This window comes from Montipora capricornis, chromosome 10 (genome assembly GCF_036669925.1).
Source record: "Montipora capricornis isolate CH-2021 chromosome 10, ASM3666992v2, whole genome shotgun sequence".
Lineage (NCBI taxonomy): Eukaryota > Metazoa > Cnidaria > Anthozoa > Scleractinia > Acroporidae > Montipora > Montipora capricornis.
Genome location: NC_090892.1, coordinates 54,851,209 through 54,874,673, shown reverse-complemented (window position 1 = coordinate 54,874,673; position 23,465 = coordinate 54,851,209). Strand labels below are relative to the sequence as shown.

Below are 23,465 nucleotides of genomic sequence, written 5' to 3'. Positions count from 1 at the left end.
GCCAAGTACTATCGGCTGAGCCAAGCAGGGCTGAACATGTGCGAGGACTATCGTGGTAACCCTGTGGCCGTCACTTTGAACTGGACTTCAAACGCACCGGTCAGTGCCTTCTCAGTTTTCTCTTTTCTTTTTATTTTCGCGTTGGAAGGAAGAAGATGAAACATAAAACACACAAATCACTAATTAACATTAGAATGCGAGTGAACGCGTTATTTCAAATTCATAGCAGTCGGTTACGTATTTTGCATCTATTCTTGGCAACTTGAATCGCAACACGTTGAATAGTAACTAGAATCGTTATATGAATTCGCATTCATCATCGTCTTGTGAAGAGTTTAAGGAAGGGCACAAGGTCAGTTTTCAGTTCGGAAAACATGTTTCAGTAGATTTGCTAGTTACAAGGCAAACTAACAAAGTTGAATTTGGAGTAAATAGTTTATACAGAAGGTAGTTTAGAGGTTGCTAGTGAATGAATGTAAAAGCGATACAAATAGATCTTTGTAAAGCCACAGATGATTAATTTGTTACATTTCATAACTGTGAAACAAACTTTTAAATACTGGTAAATAAATGGCCTCTAAGTAAAACAAAAGAAAGACAGAAAACCAGAATTTCCCCTTGAAGCATCCTCTAAATTCCTTTGCCACCAAATAGACAGAATGCACATCAACGACTAGTCTGCATTGTTGAAATAATTCCCCATTTTGACTTTGTCGCATGCCGATACTGACAATAACAGTAGTTCTCAGAACAGTTCAGATTGCTAAAAGTCGGATCAGTTTTTCTCAGGTATTCCAGTTTCGCTCAAAGCTGCTCTAAGGTTCTCAAAGATCACTGTCGATCCCCGATCTCGTGCAAAGTGTTTATTTGTAAAACAAATTAGAAAAAATATATGTAATTTTGTCTTTAATGTCAACAACTTACCTTTGGCTCCACAGTCGAAAAAGATTTATTCTAACAGCCCGATCCGCACGACCCGGACCGTAGGACCACGACTACAATCACAAAGTTTTAACAGTCAAGATGCGATGACTCGGGCGCGACCATGCACATCCAAGACAAAATGACATATCTTAAGGGCTAGACTTTCAAAAGTCCTCCGTCTAGTGTAGATTCGCGTCCGAAAAATCATTTTCTCCCGGGATTCTCGTGAGGTGGAATTGTGGCAAGTCTACTTAAGGGCTTGAAACGGGAGAGAGATGGTTGATTTCTTCAAACACGCACAGTTTGTTTTCTCATGCAAAATGGACAGATATTCTAAGTATACATACATTTTAAGACTCTAATACTTCTTTTCAAGTCTTTCTATTAATTTTTCTGACTCAACAATACATTTTTCAGCAGCTATTAATTGTTTTGAATAATCTCCTACCCCCCGCCTCAAGTAAAGTTACAGTCATGTATGTAAATGTATGCAAGCATAAATTTCCATGCACTAATGTCACACGGAAAACAAGAAACGGAGGGCATTTTATACCTCATGCGCTTACTGCGCGTGAGTAATTATGGTGCTAAACTTCAGAATGCCATGGCCTGGCCAATTTAATGTATATTTGTCTGTGAACACTGTGCATTGTTATCTGTCTAGCCGTTAGATTCAAACGACGCCGCAACAAGAAGACAATAGTGGCCAGTTATTCTGCGGTTGCTTTATCTTCTTAGAAAACCACTAACCTGGTTTACAATTTAAATGTAGTCGAAAATAATTTTCAAATTGTTAGGAATTTTGATCAGGGCAATCGATGCGTAGTTAAGCCTGGTTCCCACTTATGCGATAAGCACGAGCACAAGCATAAGCTTAAGAAAAATCGTGTGGGAACGGTCGTAAGTCAAGCTTATGCACAAGCATAAGAAAAGGAAATTTTCCTGTGCTTGTGTTTATTTCACAAGTGGGAACCGGCGTGAGTTAAACAAAAGCACAAGGGCGACGATTCGCACGCCGTCTTGAATCTTACTAGATACTACGCTTGCTTATGCCAAAATTTCCTCCACTTGTTCCATTGTGTGAACGTTGCATAACACTGATGCTGCTGCTTATCGCACAAAGTGGCAAATGGAGAAACCGGAAATGATTTCGATTTCGACTTTAATTGAAGCTTTCTCTTTCATAGTCATGATCAAAATTTTGCAGATTTTCTGTTGGAAATTGAGCTGCAGCTACCCGCACACGGCCTGCCCATACATGCAAAAGTTCATAAAAAGGCGAACTGCTACTAGGATTTTTTTTTTTATAAATGGAAAGCGGTAATAGGGATATAAATTGATATCTTAACTAATTAATTAGATTGAAGTGATGCTTAGCTAACATGTACATAGGAAGCTTTTAGTACGTGTGAATAGCTTACAGGGCCTAGTCCTACTAGAGGACAATTATTATCTTGTTTTCAGAATTTTCTAGACAAATTTGCATGTGAAATTGACCAGAGACAAAATTTTTAACTTAAAAGCATTCTTGCACCAGGGAATTAAAAGCTCACGGTTGATGGAGCTGGACTTGCTCAGGGTTCTCCCGAAAATTTGAAGTAGACAGAGAAAAATTTCATGTAGCCGGGGAAAATTACTTTCCTTGCCTCGCCAGCCCCAAAAAGTACATGTACATTATTTTTTCCTGAGTAGGCGCCTCCATAGCGTGTGAAAAGTTCATGTTTATGGATAAAGCTAACAGTTCTTTTGTCAAAAGTTATTTAGTGTCAAATTCATTAATAAAACAACTCTTGGTCTTATCAAAAAATTATATTCCTTCCTGCCTCTGTGATTTTTATAAATGCTGCATGCTATAAACAGGTATAGAAGAACAGGAAGCACTTTTTTCTCTGTAAAGAACTCAGTAGTTTTGTTCTTGAACAAATTATAGAAACTGTAAATATACATGTACCAGCTACCAGCTGTAAGAGTGAAAATGTCATCAAAGTGAGCTAGGTCTCTGACAATCAACATGCTTATTTTCTTCTCTTATACATTTTTCAGTTTCCTCCTGCCTGAAGCCATCTCTTGAATTTATAGTGAACACCGAGCATTTACATGTATGAGAAACAAAGTCCTGTTAATGCACTCAAGAAGGAAATCACAACCCTTGCCCACAAATGTAAAGCACAATCAGACAGTTACGAGGAGGGGACAGACTGTGTTGGAAATATTGTCTTATATGGCAATAAGGATTGTAATTGTTACATAATTAAACTTAATAATAATTGTTCTATTACTGTTTTAGGGTACATTGAAATTTCCATGAACCCTTTCTGTAAATAATTTTCATGTTACTGTTACCCATTTGGTAAAAGCATTTGAATTGGTTTCAATGCTACAGGGTACATGGAAATTTCCATGGACCCTTTGGGTATAGAATTTTTGAATTGGTCTCAATGTTATGGGCTACATGTACTACAGGGAAATTCCCATGTACCGTTTTAGTCAAGGATTTTTAATATTACTACTCTCACTGTTACAGGGTACATGGAAATTTCCATGGACCCTTTCGGTATAGAATGTTTGAACTACTGTAGTTTCAATGTTACAAGGTACATGGAAATTTCCATGTATCCTTTTGGACAAGAAGTTTTTAATTGGTATCAATGTCACAAGGTACATGGAAATTTCCATGGACCCTTTCGGTATAGAATTTTTGAATTAGTCTCAATGGTACGGGCTACATGTACTACATGGAATTTTCCGTGTACCCTTTTGGTCAAGAATTTGTGAATTAGTCTGAATGTTACATGGTACATGGAAATTTCCATGGACCCTTTTGGTATAGAATTTTTGAATTAGTCTCAATGGTACGGGCTACATGTACTACATGGAAATTTCCGTGTACCCTTTTGGTCAAGAATTTTTGAATTAGTCTCAGTGTTACATGGTACATGGAATTTTCCATGTACCCTTTCGATATAGAAGTTTTGAATTGCTCTCAATTTTATGGGGAACCTTTGAAATTTTCCACAATTTCTAGTCCAAACAATGTTTTGGTCTTTTTGAAGGATACTTACTTATTTATGAGCTACGTAATTATGCTCTTCTGAAAACAAACGTTTGCGTCATTATAGAGATATTTGCCACACACAAGTGGAAAAATAAACCCTGCTATGTGTGTATCTTTGATATTAATGGGCAGATGGTAAGAATATGCTGGAAATGATTTCAAATAAACCAAGTCAGTTGTAAGAGCTGTTGGTCACTTTAGTCAATGTAACTGCTGATAAGGTCTAAAGACTTATATCAATGGACAATTTTTAGGTCAATTGTACGATTTTTTCCTCTCTACCCGGAAAATATAAAGGTAAAAAGTTCTATTCTTTTCCAAATTTCCTACTTCAGAAAATCGCAAGTTAAAAAATTAGGTGTTTGCTGGTTTCGGTCCTTATATCCACTGGTAAGGTAAAGTTATTCCGTTTTATTAAATTCTCAACCTCGGATAATGCATTTCGCGTGCTCTGATTGGTTCACTCAATCTCGGTTATCAGCTCATATACCTTGGTTTGACTTTATATGGTAAATGATTGCGGTAAGCGTTGCTAAACTAAAAATGTTTTGGTCGGAATGCCAAATTTCTCTTTGAATAAAGCCAAAAAGGAGAAAAAAAAAACTTTTTTTGTGGAAAGTTTGGATCAATTCCGACGTTCAGAAGTACGCGAAAAGGCAAGAAATGTTTTTGTGATGAGCCTGAGGCTGTCTGACAACAAGGTATTACACAACATTGCATCAGTTCTCATCAAGTTTTTTTCGATTTCGCTCGGATTTGCTCGCTTTTTCCGCTCGTATTTCGTACTTCCAAATTTTTGCAGTTGAAGGAATTTAATAAAACAATTATTCCATTCGCGCTTGTTGGATATGAGACTGGTTATAGCCAACTCGGCGCTACGCGCCTCGTTGGCTATTTACCATCTCATATCCAACGCGCGCTTATGGAATAATTGTTAAGTATCCAGCTATTGATGAAACTGCATAGAAAACTGGAGCGTTTACCATTTGTCAACAAAATCCGAAAATTCCGGTTGGAAATTCAAATGGTAGATCTCATTCCACCGGAAAGTTTCCGAAAAAGATGGAAATCCTCAGACGTATTCCTCTTTTCCCGTTCCAACCGAAATGACCGGAAAATTCAGTCTCTGGTGAAGAAATGGTGGAATCAATCCAAGACACTGCAAAGATACTGCAGACATGCCAAAGCTGTTTGAAACACCAAGGTTCTGGTAGTAACATTGTACCAAGCAACACGTCATCTTGTTTCAGCAGATGTGACGAGGATTTCACTCTGATTCTTTATGTTATGCGCAGACTATAAAGAAAAAGGAAAGGTATCTCATATTCTTTCATTAAGAGCTTGTAACAAGTGTCCAGAAGAAGGCGTAACATTGGTCTATGTGTAATAACTGATTGTGAAGAACGTAACTAGAAGGCATTGTCAGGGCTGAATGCATCCCATGGCGGTAGGCGAAACCTTACCTCCGAAGCTTTTACTTCTCGTTGCTTTACCACATTTTGTCCATCTTGGAAAGAGTCTTAAATGCAACTGAACCAACTGGTTTATTGATCTTGGAGATACGAGGAGTAGTCTAGTTCTAATGTGAACAATGCGTAATTCTGCTGGTCCTGACGTGCATAAGAAATTACGAAACCTGCTGACCTCGATTACGTAATGAATGTGGGCTAGTGGGCCTTTCTAGACCCTCAGTACTAGATTTACTTAGAGAGATACATTTGGTAATCCACGCAATAGTTCCTCAACAGTATCCGTTTTGGAAATCCAACCAAAGTGGTGTATGGGTTGAGAGACCAATTGCACTTGAAATTGGGCTCAGGGCTGCGGCAAAGTGCTGGAATTGGACTACCACTTCGACTCTCGAGGGTCTCGCCTTGTAGAATCAACCAGCTGATGTAAATGTACGGAGAGAGATATTCAAGGATGCCAGAGACCTGTGCTTTACTAACGGGGTAGTCTTCGTCTGCTGCAATTCTTTTCATTGACTTGAAAGGCGAGTATTTTTAAAACCGAAAGCCTCAAATCGTGAGCTGATTTACTTTCGTAGCTCAATCGTTTCAATGAGTCACTCGAGGGTACAGTGCCAATTCTACGGAAGCGGCTCAAGACCTATCTGTTTCCGTCGAAGGCGCTGAACGAGAGTTTTGTCATATTATACTTGCAATGGAAAGTATAAAATCCAGGTAATTTGTAGCCCAGAACGTCCAAAACAAGAGAAACGTATAGTCATTGCCAAGATAAATTACGACATGATCCTTGTAGTGCCATCTTGGGCAGTTAAAATGACAAAGATGATTAAAACTATGTTTGAGACTCTCGAGGCAACATTTTAGAGCCTGTTTACATGAAGGCGGGAGACCTCAAGCGGGTGAAGTAACCCGCTTAGGTGGGGCAACTCGCCTGTCCATATACCCCGGGCCATATAGTCTCTCATTTTATCGTGATCACGGTCAGTTTACATGATAGGTGGGGTAAGCCGCCAAGGCGGGTTGCCCGGTCTGACGGGTAAGGTAACAGTGTCAGCAGGGTTCGCATTTTGCCATGTAATCTTCTTAAGGTTGGGTAACTCGCCTAGCCGGAGTCGCGTTCATGTTACATTTAAAAGCGTGCCAAATTCGGACCACAACAATATCGCGCCTCCCGGGCTTACAAAACCGGTGATCTTTTTCACCGGTTTCGTATGCGTAATGTTCAACAGAGCGAGCAAAATCAAGAATATTTCAGCAATTGTCAAAAGGCCTTCTTGCTTTAGTCGGCCGACGATAGCACAAGCAGCACAAGGCAACAGAAAATCCTTCGAAAGCGATGAACATGCAGTCAACAGCCCCTAAGAAAGTCAAGAGGAACCCAAGGCATGGACAACCGAACAAGTCGAACTTCTTTTAAGTTACCTAAAAAACTTCAAAACGAAGTGCGACTTTAACAACATTGTTTTCGAGACCGACCTGGCCTCGATGCAATTCATCTGCTAACAGACATAAGAACTGCACGGTTCATTCTCAAGGTCTTCTTCCACTCTCTTTCCGGAAAAATCCATTGCACGAGTTCAGCCACTACTGATCTGTGCTCCCCGAATTTCTCCACATTCTACTTTTACGTGGGTTAATTCTAATTCGAATGCGTCGCAATTCCTTTAACGAGAATAAGAACTCAAAAGATAAATATGATAACCACAAAAACAGTTTGTTTAATGTGAGCAGGATTACTCTGAGAAACACATAAAAAGAACTTTATACAGAAAAGTCCTTTATTTCAACTGTCCAATTAATAACAAAAACTTTTCTTTTTAAGTTTATCTACCGTGTACTATTCTGCTTCATTTGATGATTGCTGATTCGTCAAAAGAAATAGCAAAGCTACCACGGGATACATACATCTTATTCGCTGGTTTAACATATAATACGCGCGGATATTTTGCGAGTTTGTAAACAGCACAGAAAGCCAACCAAATGTCCATTATTTGTTTGTATAAACGAAATGACGAGTGAAAAGGTATGACAAGGTTAATTCTCAGGCTTTGTATCATGTTGAAAATAATTTCTTTCATTGAAAAACTCCCGTTCCGTCCATCTTTGCTCTGTTCTAAACAGGTCAAACCGGGACACTACAGTGTATTACCGCCACATATTTTGGGCGTTTCTCTTGACCAAATATGGTAAGATGGCGTAATAGTGGAATAATAAATCTTTGTAAAACACCTCAAAGGTGCTCTAAACGACGCCGTAACACTTCAACTTCCCAAACGTATGGAAGCCTCTTTCATTTCGATTTTTTCTTGTCTTCCCTGCATCCCCAAATCTGAGCTGTTTAACTGGAAGAGTGGACTTATCAGTGAGCAGTCCGCCGTCTTCACGCCACTTTGCGTCATTTTTGTCACAATTACAAACTTTCGTATGTCCTGCACATGACAAAGTCATTCCGCATGCGCATTTGCCACTTCCAGGAGTTGCTCCGCCCCAGTACGTCATTTTGTTTGAATCTCGGGATACCCACCATCCACGGGGATCATGACTGGATGCAAGCAATTTAGAGTGATAACACTCGTACTTGATACACTGTTCGCAGTGTGCTGAGACTCTCGTGAGCATCGCCAGTTTGGACAGACTCACTCCGGTGTAATGAATGTCACGTGAGTAGCATCCAGGCTCATTGCACCCATCTACCAATGTTCTCTTCTCACTGTCGTGACTCATGACTGTCACGCCAGCTCCATTCTGGCCATTCATGTTACAGATGACTTTAAATGGCGCTAGGTGTCCTTCACCATCAGGATCGATGATGTAGTCTCCACTTTTTGCTGCTGGATCCAACCACTTTATTGCGCTGCAAGAGCTTGCGTGTGCGTAACATAAAAAAAAATTGCTGACGTTCAAAATAACGTTTTATTTTTTTTTCAAGGGAGGGGGTCTCTATATATAACATTAGCTGTTGAAATGGTGTGCCGATGTTGCAATAAATCAAGGAACATGGGCTCTCTTATCCACAATCGCGTAAGATTAAATAAAAGATTTTATCTGAGATTTCATGTATTTGAACTGCTGAATCAACATGAAACTCATCGCAGTTAGATAAGCAATTTAAAAGGTTGCAGGCGATCCTGAAAAAAATCGTGGGCTATGTAGCAGCTCTTGTAACGTACTATGTGATTGACTCGCTACACAAGCCAACGATAGAAGCTGCTTACAATACCAAACAATAGCGGATTACTACAACTACTACACTGACTGGAAAGAGCTGTGGAAAAAATCCAGGCTCAAACGGGATTCGAACCTAGGGCCATACAATTGCGAATCGAATCCCGTTCAGGTCTGGGGCCCGTTCTTCGAGCTTCCCCAATTTTTAGGTCAATTGTACGATTTTTTCCTCTCTACCCGGAAAATATAAAGGTAAAAAGTTCTATTCTTTTCCAAATTTCCTACTTCAGAAAATCGCAAGTTAAAAAATTAGGTGTTTGCTGGTTTCGGTCCTTATATCCACTGGTAAGGTAAAGTTATTCCGTTTTATTAAATTCTCAACCTCGGATAATGCATTTCGCGTGCTCTGATTGGTTCACTCAATCTCGGTTATCAGCTCATATACCTTGGTTTGACTTTATATGGTAAATGATTGCGGTAAGCGTTGCTAAACTAAAAATGTTTTGGTCGGAATGCCAAATTTCTCTTTGAATAAAGCCAAAAAGGAGAAAAAAAAAACTTTTTTTGTGGAAAGTTTGGATCAATTCCGACGTTCAGAAGTACGCGAAAAGGCAAGAAATGTTTTTGTGATGAGCCTGAGGCTGTCTGACAACAAGGTATTACACAACATTGCATCAGTTCTCATCAAGTTTTTTTCGATTTCGCTCGGATTTGCTCGCTTTTTCCGCTCGTATTTCGTACTTCCAAATTTTTGCAGTTGAAGGAATTTAATAAAACAATTATTCCATTCGCGCTTGTTGGATATGAGACTGGTTATAGCCAACTCGGCGCTACGCGCCTCGTTGGCTATTTACCATCTCATATCCAACGCGCGCTTATGGAATAATTGTTAAGTATCCAGCTATTGATGAAACTGCATAGAAAACTGGAGCGTTTACCATTTGTCAACAAAATCCGAAAATTCCGGTTGGAAATTCAAATGGTAGATCTCATTCCACCGGAAAGTTTCCGAAAAAGATGGAAATCCTCAGACGTATTCCTCTTTTCCCGTTCCAACCGAAATGACCGGAAAATTCAGTCTCTGGTGAAGAAATGGTGGAATCAATCCAAGACACTGCAAAGATACTGCAGACATGCCAAAGCTGTTTGAAACACCAAGGTTCTGGTAGTAACATTGTACCAAGCAACACGTCATCTTGTTTCAGCAGATGTGACGAGGATTTCACTCTGATTCTTTATGTTATGCGCAGACTATAAAGAAAAAGGAAAGGTATCTCATATTCTTTCATTAAGAGCTTGTAACAAGTGTCCAGAAGAAGGCGTAACATTGGTCTATGTGTAATAACTGATTGTGAAGAACGTAACTAGAAGGCATTGTCAGGGCTGAATGCATCCCATGGCGGTAGGCGAAACCTTACCTCCGAAGCTTTTACTTCTCGTTGCTTTACCACATTTTGTCCATCTTGGAAAGAGTCTTAAATGCAACTGAACCAACTGGTTTATTGATCTTGGAGATACGAGGAGTAGTCTAGTTCTAATGTGAACAATGCGTAATTCTGCTGGTCCTGACGTGCATAAGAAATTACGAAACCTGCTGACCTCGATTACGTAATGAATGTGGGCTAGTGGGCCTTTCTAGACCCTCAGTACTAGATTTATTTAGAGAGATACATTTGGTAATCCACGCAATAGTTCCTCAACAGTATCCGTTTTGGAAATCCAACCAAAGTGGTGTATGGGTTGAGAGACCAATTGCACTTGAAATTGGGCTCAGGGCTGCGGCAAAGTGCTGGAATTGGACTACCACTTCGACTCTCGAGGGTCTCGCCTTGTAGAATCAACCAGCTGATGTAAATGTACGGAGAGAGATATTCAAGGATGCCAGAGACCTGTGCTTTACTAACGGGGTAGTCTTCGTCTGCTGCAATTCTTTTCATTGACTTGAAAGGCGAGTATTTTTAAAACCGAAAGCCTCAAATCGTGAGCTGATTTACTTTCGTAGCTCAATCGTTTCAATGAGTCACTCGAGGGTACAGTGCCAATTCTACGGAAGCGGCTCAAGACCTATCTGTTTCCGTCGAAGGCGCTGAACGAGAGTTTTGTCATATTATACTTGCAATGGAAAGTATAAAATCCAGGTAATTTGTAGCCAAGAACGTCCAAAACAAGAGAAACGTATAGTCATTGCCAAGATAAATTACGACATGATCCTTGTAGTGCCATCTTGGGCAGTTAAAATGACAAAGATGATTAAAACTATGTTTGAGACTCTCGAGGCAACATTTTAGAGCCTGTTTACATGAAGGCGGGAGACCTCAAGCGGGTGAAGTAACCCGCTTAGGTGGGGCAACTCGCCTGTCCATATACCCCGGGCCATATAGTCTCTCATTTTATCGTGATCACGGTCAGTTTACATGATAGGTGGGGTAAGCCGCCAAGGCGGGTTGCCCGGTCTGACGGGTAAGGTAACAGTGTCAGCAGGGTTCGCATTTTGCCATGTAATCTTCTTAAGGTTGGGTAACTCGCCTAGCCGGAGTCGCGTTCATGTTACATTTAAAAGCGTGCCAAATTCGGACCACAACAATATCGCGCCTCCCGGGCTTACAAAACCGGTGATCTTTTTCACCGGTTTCGTATGCGTAATGTTCAACAGAGCGAGCAAAATCAAGAATATTTCAGCAATTGTCAAAAGGCCTTCTTGCTTTAGTCGGCCGACGATAGCACAAGCAGCACAAGGCAACAGAAAATCCTTCGAAAGCGATGAACATGCAGTCAACAGCCCCTAAGAAAGTCAAGAGGAACCCAAGGCATGGACAACCGAACAAGTCGAACTTCTTTTAAGTTACCTAAAAAACTTCAAAACGAAGTGCGACTTTAACAACATTGTTTTCGAGACCGACCTGGCCTCGATGCAATTCATCTGCTAACAGACATAAGAACTGCACGGTTCATTCTCAAGGTCTTCTTCCACTCTCTTTCCGGAAAAATCCATTGCACGAGTTCAGCCACTACTGATCTGTGCTCCCCGAATTTCTCCACATTCTACTTTTACGTGGGTTAATTCTAATTCGAATGCGTCGCAATTCCTTTAACGAGAATAAGAACTCAAAAGATAAATATGATAACCACAAAAACAGTTTGTTTAATGTGAGCAGGATTACTCTGAGAAACACATAAAAAGAACTTTATACAGAAAAGTCCTTTATTTCAACTGTCCAATTAATAACAAAAACTTTTCTTTTTAAGTTTATCTACCGTGTACTATTCTGCTTCATTTGATGATTGCTGATTCGTCAAAAGAAATAGCAAAGCTACCACGGGATACATACATCTTATTCGCTGGTTTAACATATAATACGCGCGGATATTTTGCGAGTTTGTAAACAGCACAGAAAGCCAACCAAATGTCCATTATTTGTTTGTATAAACGAAATGACGAGTGAAAAGGTATGACAAGGTTAATTCTCAGGCTTTGTATCATGTTGAAAATAATTTCTTTCATTGAAAAACTCCCGTTCCGTCCATCTTTGCTCTGTTCTAAACAGGTCAAACCGGGACACTACAGTGTATTACCGCCACATATTTTGGGCGTTTCTCTTGACCAAATATGGTAAGATGGCGTAATAGTGGAATAATAAATCTTTGTAAAACACCTCAAAGGTGCTCTAAACGACGCCGTAACACTTCAACTTCCCAAACGTATGGAAGCCTCTTTCATTTCGATTTTTTCTTGTCTTCCCTGCATCCCCAAATCTGAGCTGTTTAACTGGAAGAGTGGACTTATCAGTGAGCAGTCCGCCGTCTTCACGCCACTTTGCGTCATTTTTGTCACAATTACAAACTTTCGTATGTCCTGCACATGACAAAGTCATTCCGCATGCGCATTTGCCACTTCCAGGAGTTGCTCCGCCCCAGTACGTCATTTTGTTTGAATCTCGGGATACCCACCATCCACGGGGATCATGACTGGATGCAAGCAATTTAGAGTGATAACACTCGTACTTGATACACTGTTCGCAGTGTGCTGAGACTCTCGTGAGCATCGCCAGTTTGGACAGACTCACTCCGGTGTAATGAATGTCACGTGAGTAGCATCCAGGCTCATTGCACCCATCTACCAATGTTCTCTTCTCACTGTCGTGACTCATGACTGTCACGCCAGCTCCATTCTGGCCATTCATGTTACAGATGACTTTAAATGGCGCTAGGTGTCCTTCACCATCAGGATCGATGATGTAGTCTCCACTTTTTGCTGCTGGATCCAACCACTTTATTGCGCTGCAAGAGCTTGCGTGTGCGTAACATAAAAAAAAATTGCTGACGTTCAAAATAACGTTTTATTTTTTTTTCAAGGGAGGGGGTCTCTATATATAACATTAGCTGTTGAAATGGTGTGCCGATGTTGCAATAAATCAAGGAACATGGGCTCTCTTATCCACAATCGCGTAAGATTAAATAAAAGATTTTATCTGAGATTTCATGTATTTGAACTGCTGAATCAACATGAAACTCATCGCAGTTAGATAAGCAATTTAAAAGGTTGCAGGCGATCCTGAAAAAAATCGTGGGCTATGTAGCAGCTCTTGTAACGTACTATGTGATTGACTCGCTACACAAGCCAACGATAGAAGCTGCTTACAATACCAAACAATAGCGGATTACTACAACTACTACACTGACTGGAAAGAGCTGTGGAAAAAATCCAGGCTCAAACGGGATTCGAACCTAGGGCCATACAATTGCGAATCGAATCCCGTTCAGGTCTGGGGCCCGTTCTTCGAGCTTCCCCAATTTTTAGGTCAATTGTACGATTTTTTCCTCTCTACCCGGAAAATATAAAGGTAAAAAGTTCTATTCTTTTCCAAATTTCCTACTTCAGAAAATCGCAAGTTAAAAAATTAGGTGTTTGCTGGTTTCGGTCCTTATATCCACTGGTAAGGTAAAGTTATTCCGTTTTATTAAATTCTCAACCTCGGATAATGCATTTCGCGTGCTCTGATTGGTTCACTCAATCTCGGTTATCAGCTCATATACCTTGGTTTGACTTTATATGGTAAATGATTGCGGTAAGCGTTGCTAAACTAAAAATGTTTTGGTCGGAATGCCAAATTTCTCTTTGAATAAAGCCAAAAAGGAGAAAAAAAAAACTTTTTTTGTGGAAAGTTTGGATCAATTCCGACGTTCAGAAGTACGCGAAAAGGCAAGAAATGTTTTTGTGATGAGCCTGAGGCTGTCTGACAACAAGGTATTACACAACATTGCATCAGTTCTCATCAAGTTTTTTTCGATTTCGCTCGGATTTGCTCGCTTTTTCCGCTCGTATTTCGTACTTCCAAATTTTTGCAGTTGAAGGAATTTAATAAAACAATTATTCCATTCGCGCTTGTTGGATATGAGACTGGTTATAGCCAACTCGGCGCTACGCGCCTCGTTGGCTATTTACCATCTCATATCCAACGCGCGCTTATGGAATAATTGTTAAGTATCCAGCTATTGATGAAACTGCATAGAAAACTGGAGCGTTTACCATTTGTCAACAAAATCCGAAAATTCCGGTTGGAAATTCAAATGGTAGATCTCATTCCACCGGAAAGTTTCCGAAAAAGATGGAAATCCTCAGACGTATTCCTCTTTTCCCGTTCCAACCGAAATGACCGGAAAATTCAGTCTCTGGTGAAGAAATGGTGGAATCAATCCAAGACACTGCAAAGATACTGCAGACATGCCAAAGCTGTTTGAAACACCAAGGTTCTGGTAGTAACATTGTACCAAGCAACACGTCATCTTGTTTCAGCAGATGTGACGAGGATTTCACTCTGATTCTTTATGTTATGCGCAGACTATAAAGAAAAAGGAAAGGTATCTCATATTCTTTCATTAAGAGCTTGTAACAAGTGTCCAGAAGAAGGCGTAACATTGGTCTATGTGTAATAACTGATTGTGAAGAACGTAACTAGAAGGCATTGTCAGGGCTGAATGCATCCCATGGCGGTAGGCGAAACCTTACCTCCGAAGCTTTTACTTCTCGTTGCTTTACCACATTTTGTCCATCTTGGAAAGAGTCTTAAATGCAACTGAACCAACTGGTTTATTGATCTTGGAGATACGAGGAGTAGTCTAGTTCTAATGTGAACAATGCGTAATTCTGCTGGTCCTGACGTGCATAAGAAATTACGAAACCTGCTGACCTCGATTACGTAATGAATGTGGGCTAGTGGGCCTTTCTAGACCCTCAGTACTAGATTTAATTAGAGAGATACATTTGGTAATCCACGCAATAGTTCCTCAACAGTATCCGTTTTGGAAATCCAACCAAAGTGGTGTATGGGTTGAGAGACCAATTGCACTTGAAATTGGGCTCAGGGCTGCGGCAAAGTGCTGGAATTGGACTACCACTTCGACTCTCGAGGGTCTCGCCTTGTAGAATCAACCAGCTGATGTAAATGTACGGAGAGAGATATTCAAGGATGCCAGAGACCTGTGCTTTACTAACGGGGTAGTCTTCGTCTGCTGCAATTCTTTTCATTGACTTGAAAGGCGAGTATTTTTAAAACCGAAAGCCTCAAATCGTGAGCTGATTTACTTTCGTAGCTCAATCGTTTCAATGAGTCACTCGAGGGTACAGTGCCAATTCTACGGAAGCGGCTCAAGACCTATCTGTTTCCGTCGAAGGCGCTGAACGAGAGTTTTGTCATATTATACTTGCAATGGAAAGTATAAAATCCAGGTAATTTGTAGCCAAGAACGTCCAAAACAAGAGAAACGTATAGTCATTGCCAAGATAAATTACGACATGATCCTTGTAGTGCCATCTTGGGCAGTTAAAATGACAAAGATGATTAAAACTATGTTTGAGACTCTCGAGGCAACATTTTAGAGCCTGTTTACATGAAGGCGGGAGACCTCAAGCGGGTGAAGTAACCCGCTTAGGTGGGGCAACTCGCCTGTCCATATACCCCGGGCCATATAGTCTCTCATTTTATCGTGATCACGGTCAGTTTACATGATAGGTGGGGTAAGCCGCCAAGGCGGGTTGCCCGGTCTGACGGGTAAGGTAACAGTGTCAGCAGGGTTCGCATTTTGCCATGTAATCTTCTTAAGGTTGGGTAACTCGCCTAGCCGGAGTCGCGTTCATGTTACATTTAAAAGCGTGCCAAATTCGGACCACAACAATATCGCGCCTCCCGGGCTTACAAAACCGGTGATCTTTTTCACCGGTTTCGTATGCGTAATGTTCAACAGAGCGAGCAAAATCAAGAATATTTCAGCAATTGTCAAAGGCCTTCTTGCTTTAGTCGGCCGACGATAGCACAAGCAGCACAAGGCAACAGAAAATCCTTCGAAAGCGATGAACATGCAGTCAACAGCCCCTAAGAAAGTCAAGAGGAACCCAAGGCATGGACAACCGAACAAGTCGAACTTCTTTTAAGTTACCTAAAAAACTTCAAAACGAAGTGCGACTTTAACAACATTGTTTTCGAGACCGACCTGGCCTCGATGCAATTCATCTGCTAACAGACATAAGAACTGCACGGTTCATTCTCAAGGTCTTCTTCCACTCTCTTTCCGGAAAAATCCATTGCACGAGTTCAGCCACTACTGATCTGTGCTCCCCGAATTTCTCCACATTCTACTTTTACGTGGGTTAATTCTAATTCGAATGCGTCGCAATTCCTTTAACGAGAATAAGAACTCAAAAGATTATTATGATAACCACAAAAACAGTTTGTTTAATGTGAGCAGGATTACTCTGAGAAACACATAAAAAGAACTTTATACAGAAAAGTCCTTTATTTCAACTGTCCAATTAATAACAAAAACTTTTCTTTTTAAGTTTATCTACCGTGTACTATTCTGCTTCATTTGATGATTGCTGATTCGTCAAAAGAAATAGCAAAGCTACCACGGGATACATACATCTTATTCGCTGGTTTAACATATAATACGCGCGGATATTTTGCGAGTTTGTAAACAGCACAGAAAGCCAACCAAATGTCCATTATTTGTTTGTATAAACGAAATGACGAGTGAAAAGGTATGACAAGGTTAATTCTCAGGCTTTGTATCATGTTGAAAATAATTTCTTTCATTGAAAAACTCCCGTTCCGTCCATCTTTGCTCTGTTCTAAACAGGTCAAACCGGGACACTACAGTGTATTACCGCCACATATTTTGGGCGTTTCTCTTGACCAAATATGGTAAGATGGCGTAATAGTGGAATAATAAATCTTTGTAAAACACCTCAAAGGTGCTCTAAACGACGCCGTAACACTTCAACTTCCCAAACGTATGGAAGCCTCTTTCATTTCGATTTTTTCTTGTCTTCCCTGCATCCCCAAATCTGAGCTGTTTAACTGGAAGAGTGGACTTATCAGTGAGCAGTCCGCCGTCTTCACGCCACTTTGCGTCATTTTTGTCACAATTACAAACTTTCGTATGTCCTGCACATGACAAAGTCATTCCGCATGCGCATTTGCCACTTCCAGGAGTTGCTCCGCCCCAGTACGTCATTTTGTTTGAATCTCGGGATACCCACCATCCACGGGGATCATGACTGGATGCAAGCAATTTAGAGTGATAACACTCGTACTTGATACACTGTTCGCAGTGTGCTGAGACTCTCGTGAGCATCGCCAGTTTGGACAGACTCACTCCGGTGTAATGAATGTCACGTGAGTAGCATCCAGGCTCATTGCACCCATCTACCAATGTTCTCTTCTCACTGTCGTGACTCATGACTGTCACGCCAGCTCCATTCTGGCCATTCATGTTACAGATGACTTTAAATGGCGCTAGGTGTCCTTCACCATCAGGATCGATGATGTAGTCTCCACTTTTTGCTGCTGGATCCAACCACTTTATTGCGCTGCAAGAGCTTGCGTGTGCGTAACATAAAAAAAAATTGCTGACGTTCAAAATAACGTTTTATTTTTTTTTCAAGGGAGGGGGTCTCTATATATAACATTAGCTGTTGAAATGGTGTGCCGATGTTGCAATAAATCAAGGAACATGGGCTCTCTTATCCACAATCGCGTAAGATTAAATAAAAGATTTTATCTGAGATTTCATGTATTTGAACTGCTGAATCAACATGAAACTCATCGCAGTTAGATAAGCAATTTAAAAGGTTGCAGGCGATCCTGAAAAAAATCGTGGGCTATGTAGCAGCTCTTGTAACGTACTATGTGATTGACTCGCTACACAAGCCAACGATAGAAGCTGCTTACAATACCAAACAATAGCGGATTACTACAACTACTACACTGACTGGAAAAGGCTGTGGAAAAAATCCAGGCTCAAACGGGATTCGAACCTAGGGCCATACAATTGCGAATCGAATCCCGTTCAGGTCTGGGGCCCGTTCTTCGAGCTTCCCGAAAGTTTCCCAGAGTTTAGTCGCAAAATTTCACAATCATTTTGTTTTTATAGTCTTGAAAACAAGTTAAAAAGCTAGCTTATCAAAACCAGTGGATAGTAATTTCGTAAATGGTTTTTTGGGCCCGAAAAGTTATCGGGATTCGCGAGAAATAGGACCCCGGATTTTTTTCTGGCTCGCTTGCTAAAGTGTTTATCTGACTGCGGTAATCTTCCTAACTCTCATTTCATGTATTTGATGTCTTCCATGGCGAGGTACGCCCGTTGCAGACATTGTTGTGTCTTCTGCCTCCCTAATGGGAAGGCAGAAGTTGCTATGTCATGGTGCTGTGTAAGTTCGTAACCCGCACAGGAAACCCAACACCTCTCTCGATTTTCAGATTGAAACACTAAACTGGATCTCCTCTTCTGAACCGCACTCGAGGGAAGAAGAAAATAATAAACGGTTGAGCAATATCACGTTGGTCCTCTGAATTTTTGTCTAAAGGAGGTTGAAGATGACCTGGAAATAAATCTTTTTGCAAGTTTCCAGTTCTGTGACGTTTTTCGTTTCGAAAGTACAGCATCTTGAATTTCCGAATTGTCTCCTTGAGTGACATCATGATACTGTAACAACTGCTATTTGGTCGAAAAAAAAGTTTATCCCTATGAATCTCAGCAGTTTGAGCTTTTCAAGTACATCATGGGAGCTGAGCTGAGCTGTATTTATCACATGTATTTTATCTCATGAGAGAAAAGTAAGTGCTTTCATCGCAAAATGAACTCCAGATAATTTCCCTGTTTACTTGCCGCAACCTCCATACAAGACTTTATAAAGTTGCGCGAAACGCTTCGAGAAATAACTCAGAAACGATGTACCGCACAGACCTGAAAATCGGAGAAGTAGTTTAAAGATTTTTTTCCTACAATATTCCAAGTTCTTGGCCTTTTTTATTGAATGATTTAGAATATATTTACACGAGAAGAGAAATGAAAAAAAAACAAACAAACAAAGCAACAACACTGCGCATCTTAATTCCTCCATTCGCGCATAACCCTAATTCCTTGCGCCTTTGACCACAATCCCTTGCGTTTCGGAGAAAAATGTGTTCTTCTGCCGGTTAGAGAGCTAATTCGCTCGTTCACTTCAGTCAGGCTCACTCACTGCGGAAGCAACTAGTTGAAATTGTCTTAACGGTGCATTCTGCTATTGTAGTGATAAAATGTAGTACATGGAGATTTGAAATTCAGAAAATTTGCGTCCCAGAACGTCAAATTAAAACAAGAGAAAGGTTTTCCACGATTAAATAAGACAAAATAAGTCCATATAATGCCATCTTGGGCATTTCAAATGACGAACATGATTACAAAATAATGTAGTAATTTTCACAAGCAATCGTACAATCATTCACAAGCAATCGTGCAATCGAAATTATTGCCTGTACTATAGCAGCAGGTGCTGACTCCATTATCTTTGAAATAAGTCGCTATTTCTCTTTTGGCAGAGCAATGAAAATTTGCCAAGTTTCTGAGCATTTACCGCGTTGAAATTTTGAGAGGTTCTGCCAAAACTTTCGCGGAAAATAATGCTCAAAATAATTAGCGCGACTTAAATTAAGGCGAATTTTTAACTATCCGTTCATTTCATTTCCTATAATAAGGTAGCTAGTTCAGAAAAGCTGGCTGCATAATATAGTTTCGCTAATTAAAAAAAAAAAAGAAAAGGAAAAAAAATCGCCAATTTTTGCATTTGTCTTTGTAGTTAATTGTTCACTATCACTCCTGGGGGTTCCCCATTCACGAGTAAAATCGTCTGGCGTTAGAAAGAGTAAAATACTAAGTATGGCCGGTTTAGGGGTGAAAGGGTTAATTAATTGAGGTACGTCTACGTTCAAACCCTTTACAAATTTACAAGTCAGTATAAGTGTACGTTATCTCAAGTCTTGCCTTGATCATTTATCGCTTGATTATGCGTCGGCAAGAGAGGATTTAAAAAAAAAAAATGATGCCAATTTCAGCCCTGTTAACTCGTTTTACGTGGGATTGAACGACATTAAAGTTTCATTTACCTTGGTTTCCGTAGGATTTCATCATTTTCATGTAGGTTGAGTATGGTTCGACTATGAAACAAGTGAAAGAACTGTGCTCCTTTGTTTTATAGTTCAAATCACATTTCCTGGTGTCCCACCAAACGTTGATGCTCATGCATGACGGATCATTGATACACTTGTTAACGCAACCAAAAAAGCTTTGTACAACTTTGGACTGGTAAGTTGCGTGCAGAAGGGCGACTCCTCCTTCAGTTCTCGATTCGCGGCAAGGTGAGTAGCCATGCATGGCCAAAGCACCAAGCTTTGTGCAAAACAGCGCAAGGAAAATATGGATATGATACATTTCCGATAGCAGTTCAGAACGAATGGTTCCGGTGTTTTCCTCCCTTTTCCTTAGTCATCATCACCGGTTTCTAACCGCGGTTTTCAAAACGATTAGAGAGGGATTTTTATGAAAGTCCGTTATTTTTTCTCTTCTTACGTCTGCACGTCTGCTAAAAGGCCTGTCACCATAACTTTGACACATTGATGGTCATTGATAAAATCTAATAAGATCAGTGCCACATATTTAATTAAAAGGATGATCAGAATGATAAGAGACAGATGTTGCTCGAAGAAAGCGTTTCCTAAATTTGCTTTCAAACAATTCTGAAGCTCTCCCAAGTTGTCACGAAAAATAAGCCTTTACGATAATTAAGCAAGGAAAACAGGAAATTTCGATCACTGTAAAGAAATCTTCTATCAGGGGCACCCAACGAGAATATAGTTCAAAACCACTTAAACATAGCATTGTTAAACGTATTTTAGTATTTAAACGGTAGATATAGGCCTATTTTTACCCCCTAAAAATTTTTCATCTGTTCTGATTTCCTAGCTGAAAAACTAGTGATCCGCAAATTATAGGGATCAAAACTTACCTTTTCGAAAATTTCAGCCAGAAAAAAGGTTTCCGAAAATTCTAGGTGACCTTTTTGGGGTAAAAATCCTTTAAAAATGGGCAATTATACCATTTTTCAGATGTTCGAAAATCCTAGGAGAGGCAGGCAAGCAAAACATTTTACAACAAATGTTCCGAAAATTCTAGATCTCAGATCGTCTTCCGAACAGACATTTTCCAAAAATTGACGTTGGGTGCCCCTGTTCTATTAGTATTTGCCAAGTGCTGCATGGGCCGCGGGCCTCCTTTTAGCACAACGCGATTTTTTATAGCCTATGTTAGCCATACACATATCCTTTATTGACAAGATCACAATCAGTTTACTCTCAGTGTGAAAATTCGAGACAATATTTGGTCGAGGTCACAGTTTGTGACCGTGTGCAAGAAATTTATAATTCAGTGTTGTAAACACACGGTCCGAGCGCTATAACTTTCCAAGGATTTATGCCAGTGTCCTGAATATTTTTTGGGCTTGTGCTAGCCATATAAGTAGTATTTTATGGTATAAATCACTTTCCCAAGCCTTTCATGATTGGGGCATAATGCGAAACACCTTTTTCTTACATGTCACCTCTTGTAAAGGTGCAGGAAATTTACAAACGCAGTTTTGTGAAAAAAAGGTCTGATCGCTCTAACTTAGCCTGCAGTGCAGGCGTTATTTTGGAGTGGAACGCTAGATAAATCAGGTTTTCGATGCCGCCATCTTGGATTGTGACTACATGCTTGACCGGTAGAGCGTTGGTGCAGTGGCGGGTTGGGGGTGGGGCACTCGAAACCGTTTCTTACATGTCACGTCTTGTAAAGGTGCAGGACATTTACAATTCAGTTTTGTAAAAAAATGGTCTGATCGCTATAACTTTCCAAGGATTTATGACAGTGTCGTGAATATTGTGTTGCCTTGTTCTTGCCGTATAAGTATTATTTATTGGGAGAGGTCACTTTCCCAGCCTTTCATAACTGCTGCATAATGTGAAAAACCGTTTTCTTACTTGTCATGTCTTGTAAAGTTGCAGGATATGTCCTTGGGCAAACCAGCCCCAATAGTACGTGTTTCGATAGCTTCCCACCGAACGAGTCCAAGCTATTCTTGAAGACGTTTCTATTCTGCCGTCCTTTGTGCCTATGGATGCCTTCGAACAAGCTAAAAATTAGGGAAAGTCATCAAAATCTGCAAACGCTGAAGTTGTTATAAACTCTAATGACAAGGGTTTTCGCATGCTGAACTTCGTACATGAACTGCAGGTCAGTATAACAACGCCGTGGATAAAAATATCATTTATTTGCGCGCTTATTGTTGGGCATCCTACAAAAGAATATTAAGTACAAAGTAAAATTGGTCATCAACAAAAGAGGAACACTCAAGATCCAGCCAACAAAATGTGACAGGCAATTTCCTGCCTATAACAGAGGGTGTGGGTAATCAATAATATAATTTGGACGCTGGAGAATATGCCGAGAAACTCGGAGCTACAAAATTCCACCCCTGATAACAGATGCTGCACATCGAAGCCGAGGCAGTGGGGGAAAGGAAATAAAAGAGAGGTAGAACTCCATCCAGTTATGGCCTCAAGCCTTGTAAAACAAAGACATGCCTCCAACCTACCTGCTAGGAAGAAAAGAGGAATAGAATCACAATTTTATGATTCCAGGTCCGCCAAATTTCAGAATCTTGATGTTGATGGCATTCTCAAATTGAAACATGATCTTCAGGGCATAAATCCCCACATACCCTCACAAGTCAATCCCAACAGTGATGACTATAGTTGACAAAGATGCTAAAGGTTCCATTTTTCATAAACAACTTCAGGATTTTACTGCTCCCGATTCTCTTGTTCCGACCTCTGTGCATAACAGCTCATCCGGTCCGTTGCTCAAGCAAGCTGGACCTCTGTGAGCATTACTTCACAGACTACTGAAGAAGTAATATTACAGTTCTCTTGCCAGCTTACCAACCAAGGGCAAGGAAGGCTAAACGATGTTAGCGTATGGCGAAGAGCAATGTTCCATTGCCAGTGATACGGCTGTTCCCTCCCACTGGCAAGTGCCAAAGAAATCAAAATTGCACAATTTCCTGAATCCATTTTACCCCCCAATATCAAACTTTTTGGTGAATCACATGGGAAATTGACATCAATTTCTCAACAATCCTTTCAACAGTTGTAAACATCATTTATTGAAACATTAACAGGTGACCAAATGGAAGTCGAACTTTCAACGAGAGGGCAATTAGACAACTCTAACTGGTTTGCACTCAAGCAGAACAAGATGTACAAAGTGCGTATGCAAAGATGTATTTTCCCACATGAATAACTCTAGATCAAAAATGCCAACAAATCTAATTAAAAGAATAACCACAAAAGGAACAATCTACAACACGAGCTAAACTACCTAATTATAAAACTAAGGGTATAATTTATGGTATTGAAAATGGGCCCGAGAAGCAGCCAGTCTGTACAAATCACACCTATCAGTTACCAGACGTTAAGGAAGTCACAGTTCAAGAGGTTGGC

The 23,465-nt window shown here is 40.3% G+C and overlaps 3 protein-coding genes across 3 annotated transcripts; all 3 read right to left on the bottom strand.

Moving 5' to 3' along the window:
- Positions 1-7,689: 7,689 nt before the first annotated feature.
- LOC138021046 (neurexin-4-like) lies at positions 7,690-8,205 on the bottom strand. Its single transcript, XM_068867917.1, has one exon. The coding sequence runs from the start codon at positions 8,203-8,205 to the stop codon at positions 7,690-7,692; it is 516 nt and encodes a 171-aa protein (XP_068724018.1).
- A 4,073-nt stretch (positions 8,206-12,278) lies between these two features.
- On the bottom strand, positions 12,279-12,794 carry LOC138021044 (neurexin-4-like). The gene has a single exon (XM_068867916.1). The coding sequence runs from the start codon at positions 12,792-12,794 to the stop codon at positions 12,279-12,281; it is 516 nt and encodes a 171-aa protein (XP_068724017.1).
- Positions 12,795-16,834: 4,040 nt separating this feature from the next.
- On the bottom strand, positions 16,835-20,361 carry LOC138021043 (neurexin-4-like). Its single transcript, XM_068867915.1, has 2 exons — positions 20,038-20,361; positions 16,835-17,499 (listed from the first exon to the last, which is right to left on the bottom strand). Exons 1-2 carry the CDS (start codon positions 20,359-20,361, stop codon positions 16,867-16,869), a joined length of 957 nt encoding a protein of 318 aa, XP_068724016.1. The 3' UTR covers positions 16,835-16,866.
- Positions 20,362-23,465: the final 3,104 nt, after the last annotated feature.

Excerpts from the sequence above, each read along its gene's own strand:
- LOC138021044 (XM_068867916.1), bottom strand. The coding sequence starts at position 12,794 with ATGAATGGCCAGAATGGAGCTGGCGTGACAGTCATGAGTCACGACAGT.
- LOC138021043 (XM_068867915.1), bottom strand. The coding sequence starts at position 20,361 with ATGTATCATATCCATATTTTCCTTGCGCTGTTTTGCACAAAGCTTGGT. Across the intron at positions 17,500-20,037 it reads TGAAATCCTACGGAAACCAA|GCACACGCAAGCTCTTGCAG; the intron begins GGTAAATGAAAC and ends TTTTTATGTTAC.
- LOC138021046 (XM_068867917.1), bottom strand. The coding sequence starts at position 8,205 with ATGAATGGCCAGAATGGAGCTGGCGTGACAGTCATGAGTCACGACAGT.